Below are 7181 nucleotides of genomic sequence, written 5' to 3' on the forward strand. Positions count from 1 at the left end.
ATTGTTCCTAGTTGGAGTTAGTTCATTTCAGCATTTAGGCTACTATTACATTTTTTAAATTTAGTTTCTTCTGTTAACATTAGTTAATAAACTATGAACGTTAATGATCAATTTAATAATTAATATTAATATTTGATTCATTTAAAAATTATGTTTTTTTTTTTTTTTAAATAGTAAAGCACTATTTTAGTTTTCGCTCAGTATCTATTTTAAAAACTATTGGTTGATTAATCGGTATCGACCAGTGTGGACCAACCTAGCTATAGGTATCGGTAAAATCCACTAACTGTGGCGCTTGTGGTCGACCTCTACTCATAACTGCATAGAAAAATTAAAATAACGCACAGCCTGAACTATAAGGTTAGATACTGTATATTTATAATAGTAAAGAAACAATAAGAATTTGCATTCAATATGACTTGGAATAAGAATGACTGTTCCAGTTAACCAATAACAATGTCGCAATTTCCAATAAACTGCATGCAAACTAGGAAAGCATCAAGAAGAAAAAGAATTTACTTAGGCTCAACAGGTCTTGTTTGTCATTCAGGCGACAAACCAACTGATTGACCACAGCGAGACTGCCAATTCCAGAGATGAGGGAAATAAGTGGAAGCTCTAGTCAAATGTGAGATATGTTACAGGCACACTGACCAAATTACCACAAATAAGTAACAGATACTAACTGTGAACCTTTACCATGCCAGTTAATAAGCAGGTTAAAAAAATCTATAAAAAATAAACCGCAGTGTCACTGGCAGAAACACAACAGGCCGAATATATCTTTATTATGAAATCTTGAAGTGGTTAATTATTTTGGCTTGACAAATATCAAACTATATACAGCCTAGCAACCACTCAGAACCCCTGAGAAACCATGAAGCTCACATTAGCAAATGTTTTGTAGCAGCCTAGTAGTTAGCAACCACTCATAACACCTAAGCAACAACCTAGCAACCACGCAGCAACTGTTTTACATCTTGTATGTACTTTTCAGCTTTATATTAACTTTTAAACTTCCTGACAAGGCTAAATTTTCTAATTTTAAATAATACTGAACTATGACACTGCATTATGAAAGAAGGCCTTAGATTACGTTCCACAGACTGAAATGATAAGATACGTGAATTTGGTACGTGAAATAAGGAGAAATCGAATAATAATAATATCAATTCATGGCATAAATTACGGCTCAAGGTGCTACTAGCATACTTAAAATGTAATAAATTGACCAACTATTTCAATGGAAGAGTACGAGCGGGATTATCTGTTTTGAGGTGATCGGTGAAGTTTGAAGTGTCGAATCTGCGGCGCGCGCTGGATAAATAATACTGAACTATGACACTGCATTATGAAAGAAGGCCTTAGATTACGTTCCACAGACTATGAAATGATAAGATACGTGAATTTGGTACGTGAAATAAGGAGAAATCGAATAATAATAATATCAATTCATGGCATAAATTACGGCTCAAGGTGCTACTAGCATACTTAAAATGTAATAAATTGACCAACTATTTCAATGGAAGAGTACGAGCGGGATTATCTGTTTTGAGGTGATCGGTGAAGTTTGAAGTGTCGAATCTGCGGCGCGCGCTGGACACACAGGTGATGACGTCACGCTCTCAACAGCGGCTCCAAGTTTCGCATCCGGTTGAAGATAATATTATTAGCCTTAAAATAAAGCGTTACGTTTCTATAATCTCGATCTGTCAGCGGCCTCACTGACCTCAGGAACACACTACGGATGTGTCTTATTCGGGGTTCGTGTTTTCACAGCATTATAATTCTCACAGACGGATGTCAACAAAGTCGCTGGTTAGCGATGTTTAGCTAGCGAATGCTAACAAACAGCCCGTTCGCCGCGGTGTTTTACATGTATATGTTTGTTTACTTGTATAAAATGACATAACGTTGACATTGTTTTAAATTTGTCTGTGTAATTGTAAAATACATAAGACAACACATTACTATTCTTGACTTTAGAATATGTGAATGCTAACTAGTGCGTATGTTGTCTAATAATACTGAACAGCGGTAGTTATTAAGTCTGTGTTGTGCATATCTACGTTTTCGCGGTTATTAACAAATAATGGATATCTACCATGGTACTTTGAGATAAGTTACCATGGTATTTACATGACACTCCTGCTGGTGGACTGACAAACCAACTGAACCCTGCACTGTTATTATTTTGTCATTGCCAGGTTGAGACTCAAATCTTGGGGCTGCTGTTAACCTCCCCATCGAGCCGGTTTGGGGACGTGTGTTTGTCCCCCTCATCTCCTGCGAGATGGGCAGTCATTTCCGCAGCTACGTCTGGGATCCAATCCTCATTATCTCCCAGATTATGCTCATGCAGTGCATCTATTACAGCTTCTTGGGTCTGTGGTTGGCTGGTGTTGATGGTTTGGTCCATACCAGTAGATCACTCGACCAGATATTCAGTTACGAGGTAACTGTCCAAATAGAGTTCATCAAAAGGAAGATGAATAAAATTGATGTTGTCAACCCAGAACTACAAATAACTAGTTTACTTTCTGTCAAGGTTCTTGGCTTTTCAACAACACAAGGTCGCTTGTCTATGATGGCGTTCATTCTGAATTCTCTCACATGGTAAGTTTATATTAATGCCGTCCTATTCCAAACATTTATCTCACTTTTATCTGCCATCTGAAGTCATTCTTGGCTCCGTGTCTCTTTCTCAGCGCTCTTGGCCTGTGGTTTTTCATCCGACGGGGAAAGCAGTGTCTGGACTTCACCGTGACGGTGCATTTCTTTCACATGATCTGCTGCTGGATCTATAACGCCCATCTCACAGCCGCCCTGTCATGGTGGTTGGTTAACGTGGCCTGCATGGCCCTCATGGCGGTCATCGGCGAGTACTTGTGCATGCGGACAGAGCTCAGAGCCATCCCTGTCAACACGGCACCCAAATCCAACCTATGAGGACTGTTTAGAGACAGATGTGCCACAGCTGGTGTGTATGAGGTTGCGCATCGGCAGGACTGGCGTGTTGACAGATGCTGCTGTGGTTTTCTGAGAGATTGAGCAGAAGTGACTTGGATGTTCTGTGATGTTTTGGTCACATCACTGTATTTAATCCGGATGACGTTGAGATGGTCCACATGAGTTTCATGCTGCATCGCATGATAATCCTCCCTCAATCAGCCTTATGATGACATTCGCATCTTTTCAAAATTACTATTGTAATTATTCTTATTTAGGACCAACACTTTATCATTCATGGATGGCTACTGAAAATATGAAAGTGATGGTCTGTTTAAAAGCAGCGAAAGCATCATGTGTAAATCTTAATCTAAATAAAATTCTATGTATTTCTGAATACTTGGATAATGGTTCCTGTTGCTTTGGAAAGAAATAAGATATTAAGCGGTTTTCCTGTTTTATCAAGTCATCCTTTTACAAATACCAATGGCAGAATTTCATTGACCTTAGATGTAGTTTATTAAACGAGTTTCAGTCAACATGAAATCAAAACTGACCCTATTTGCTTTCTTGATTCATGTTCTTGTTGAGCATGTTATTCCAAAAGACAAAGTGAAAAGTTACTACCTACTAAGGTTTTTTTTGTCATTGAATATCCTATTTCTCTCAGATATCTCACATTAAGGAAGTAAAATGGGTTGCTAATAATGTGTCATGTATTTTGCATTACATTTTGACCCACATGCCCATCAGATACGATCAGTATCTCTTTCAAGATTTGTTTGCAATGAGTATTTGAGTGATATATGAACCTTAAACTTTTTGTGAAGATATGAGGTAAATCAAATCAACTAGATTTTTCACTTATTCTGCAATAAATCAGAAACCGCAATATCAAATGTATGATCTCAGTTTGTCAGAACTGAAGTGTGAGTTTTGGCTTCTTAAAAAGTGTATTCTTTCTGTTAACTTTGCAACATCCTGTTTCTCAAACACTTTCAGACCACATAATACTGACTACTAAAAAATATTATAGAAAGGCTTCATATTAACTGTCATGCTTCAGGCTCAAAATATAAGATAGTAAAACTGCAAAAGGTGTTGCAACCTGTTTGACATTGTGCTGTGTTGCAGACCCTTTATCAATGGTTTTGCTTTTGGTGGGACTTTGTAGCTTTGAATGACCGAACAACATGAAACATTAAAGCTGAGCTGTTTAAAGCTGCACAGTTAAACATCTCATGGCAGCTGCATGGTTTCTCACACATGTTGTTATTTTCTCAAATGATTTGTCAGAATAAAACTATATTCTGCAAAGTGACTTTTTGTTTGAATTTTTGTTTAAATAAGTATTCAAAAAGTTGAGAAAAAAAGTTTTTTTTTTGGTACTAAAATTTAAGGCTTTTAGGACCAAAGTGAATTAATGTAATTTTCATTATTGTTGAGTGATTCTGTGTTATAAACAAATATTAATCAGTGTTGGGGAAAGTTACTTTTAAAAGTAATGCATTACAATTTTGCGTTACTCCATAAAAAAGTAACTAATTACGTTACTTAGTTACTTTTGATGGAAAGTAATGCGTTACTTTACTCGTTACTTGAAAAAAGTAATCTGATTACGTAACTCGCGTTACTTGTAATGCGTTACTCCCAACACTGATATTAATAATATTAAGGTCAGAGCTCTTTATTGTCATTGTACAGGTATGAGAATATTTTATACTCCAGGAGGTATTACAATTAAATATCTTAGAGGAAATGTGCTTAACTGTCAACATAATAAATGTATTTTGATTTTGGGTTCAAATGTGACCACATGCATGCAGTGGTAAACGGAGACAGGTTCCCTCCCAAACACGGAGTGGCGCCAGTGCGCGCGCGTGTTCGCGCCAAACCCAAACAAAGACGTAAAAGCATTTTCATATTCTACTTCCGGTGGTTTTCGCCCCGCGCTGTTCCGCTGTGAAGATGCCGAAGTGAGTCTCTCTATGTTTATTTTATACAATAATACGATATGTACAAAACAGACCAGCAGGCTTTAGTCGTGAAGGGTTCATTAATATATCTGTTATACCTTTAGGCATTTTAGAAAACCACGTTGCGAATACAACCGCGTTTCTCAGACGAGCTAGCAGCTCTTCAAGCTAATCAAGCATTTAAATGGGTTAAAGAGTTAAAAAGGTTTTTAATTTAGTGTATTAGTTATTATATTTATATGCAGCTCACTGCTTTAAATGCCATCTTTTGCAATCAGTTTTTAAAAGAGTACCATGTAAATACATTTGTGCGTGAATTCAATGCCATGGTCATACTATGCTATTTACATGAAGCCCGTAATTACTTAAAGAAGACTATAGTACTAAATTATGGTACTTTGTTAGGTTTTTAAAGTGACAGTTCTTTACTATGGTATTATTATCCGTACCATCACTGTACTGTAGCACCTGGTATTTTTAACCAAGGGTGGGTTGTTTTTGTCTAACGCTTGTGTTTTTGTCTCTTTCAGGTTTTATTGTGATTATTGTGACACATACCTGACACACGATTCGGTAAGATTACCACTTTTTCTAGAATCTGATGGTAGTCTGACCTGTTTAACATGACGTTATTATCTGTTGAAATGTTAATTATTCGTATGTTTAATCTCTGCAGCCATCAGTCAGAAAGACACACTGCAGCGGACGAAAACATAAAGAAAATGTGAAAGATTATTATCAGAAATGGATGGAGGAGCAGGCTCAGAATCTCATCGACAAAACAAGTGAGTGAACAACATGCTCTTCCATGTTAAGACCTTATGTCTGATCTATGTGAATATCTGTTTCTGCCACATTGTTAAAGGTAATTGATTTAAAAAAAGGTAATTAGTTGTGACCTTCATAATTCTGACTTTTTCCCTTGCAATTCTGATATTGTCAGAATTGCAAGATATACTAAGAGTTCTATTTTACTGTTTTATTTTAAAAGTTCTAGTTCTATAAACCATTTTGACTAATTTCTTGATCTTTTAAAAGATCAGTGTTCCAGTCTAAAAGTCATTTTTGTCTGTTTCAGCGGCCGCTTTCCAGCAGGGTAAAATTCCACCCACCCCATTCCCAGGAGCCCCTCCACCTGGCGGATCTCTGCTACCGCATCCAAATATTAGTACGTTTCAAAGTTCTGAAATGTTCACTTCCTTTCATGGCAGCTACAAAGCATATAACAATTTCTGAGTGAACTTTATGCTTATATATGGCGAGACTACAGGCAAAAGCATTGCTTTTTCTTGCACTGGTTTTTTTTTAGATTTTGAGCTATTTTGCTTCCATAACTATGGAAGCATATGGGTAGCAAAATTCATTTTGAAATATGCAAAACGACAATGCAAAATTTGACTTGCATATTAAAACTAGTGTAGAAAATGGCAAATGTAAATTATATAATTGAAATTTCATTTTCATTTTGCACTAAATGTTGCACACATGTATGGGAAAATTTTAATTTAAAGGGGTCATATGATGCAATTAGTCTACGTCACGATGTGGAAAGATTTGCATAAGGCCACCCAAATGTTCACGCAAAGAAAGAAGGCATAACTTTTATTCTCGCTGTAGTATTGTTGCTGCCACCATGTCGTGAAGACACTGTGTGCTTCGTTGTGAAAGCGAAACTACTTTGTTTGGTCTTCCAAAAGAGGACGATAGCCGCTTCGTCATGCCTGGAGCTGATCCGTGCTGGTCGCTGAGGAAATACATCAACTTCGCGCTGTGGATCGCCAGATCGGCTTTCACCGTGGACGAAGCGGAGTCCAGCCCGGGGTCGTCACACGTGGTTTCCACAAGCCCGCCGGCTGCGCCGTTCTCAAGCCGGCCTCCACTCACTCTAGCCCGCCATGTGTGACGCTGTGTGTTTCGTTGTGAAAGCAAAACTACTTTGTTTGGCCTTCCAAAAGTGGACACGACTAGAAATCAGTGGTTAAGTTGTATTTACAACACTGTTCCAGAACACTTCAACCCAAATAGTCAGATGTAAGCAACGCATTTTTATGGAGGACTGTTTCCTGATCCTGGTAGAGTAGACTACAATACAAGGCACTGAAACCCCAACTGCTCCCCAGGCGTCGCAGCATAAATGGCTGCCCACTGCTCCGGGTGTGTGTTCACGGTGTGTGTGTGTTTACTGCTGTGTGTGTGCACTTTGGATGGGATAAATGCAGAGCACTAATTGCGAGTATGGGTCACCATACTTGGCCA

General features: G+C 37.9%; 2 protein-coding genes across 5 annotated transcripts in view; both read left to right on the forward strand.

Annotated features, from left to right (window-relative positions):
* The first annotated feature begins 1594 nt into the window (after positions 1–1594).
* Positions 1595–4226, forward strand: sys1 (SYS1 golgi trafficking protein). Of its 4 annotated transcripts, none has more exons than XM_016457319.1 (4): positions 1595–1818; positions 2208–2455; positions 2549–2616; positions 2709–4226. In XM_016457319.1, the coding sequence occupies exons 2-4, from the start codon at positions 2294–2296 to the stop codon at positions 2947–2949; spliced, it is 471 nt and encodes a 156-aa protein (XP_016312805.1). In that variant the 5' UTR covers positions 1595–1818; positions 2208–2293; the 3' UTR covers positions 2950–4226. The 4 variants fall into 4 exon arrangements, with proteins under 4 accessions (XP_016312805.1, XP_016312804.1, XP_016312806.1 ...); XM_016457318.1 differs by having other exon boundaries at positions 1595–1763; XM_016457320.1 differs by having other exon boundaries at positions 1595–1749.
* Positions 4227–4821: 595 nt separating this feature from the next.
* snrpc (small nuclear ribonucleoprotein polypeptide C) overlaps positions 4822–7181 on the forward strand; it is a 4627-nt gene continuing 2267 nt past the window's right edge. The window contains exons 1-4 of the mRNA XM_016457130.1: positions 4822–4925; positions 5456–5498; positions 5602–5710; positions 6004–6093. Coding sequence (XP_016312616.1) covers positions 4918–4925; positions 5456–5498; positions 5602–5710; positions 6004–6093 — 250 coding nt within the window. The 5' untranslated portion in view covers positions 4822–4917. The remainder of the gene's footprint in view (positions 4926–5455; positions 5499–5601; positions 5711–6003; positions 6094–7181) is intronic.

The sequence above is a fragment of the Sinocyclocheilus anshuiensis genome, unplaced genomic scaffold (genome assembly GCF_001515605.1).
Source record: "Sinocyclocheilus anshuiensis isolate Anshui unplaced genomic scaffold, SAMN03320099.WGS_v1.1 scaffold447, whole genome shotgun sequence".
In the NCBI taxonomy this organism is placed as follows: Eukaryota; Metazoa; Chordata; class Actinopteri; order Cypriniformes; family Cyprinidae; genus Sinocyclocheilus; species Sinocyclocheilus anshuiensis.

Coding starts and splice junctions, on each gene's coding strand:
- sys1 (XM_016457319.1), top strand. CDS start 2,294: ATGGGCAGTCATTTCCGCAGCTACGTCTGGGATCCAATCCTCATTATC. Junction 2,456..2,548: donor ACCAGATATTCAGTTACGAG/GTAACTGTCCAA, acceptor CTTTCTGTCAAG/GTTCTTGGCTTTTCAACAAC. Junction 2,617..2,708: donor ATTCTGAATTCTCTCACATG/GTAAGTTTATAT, acceptor TCTCTTTCTCAG/CGCTCTTGGCCTGTGGTTTT.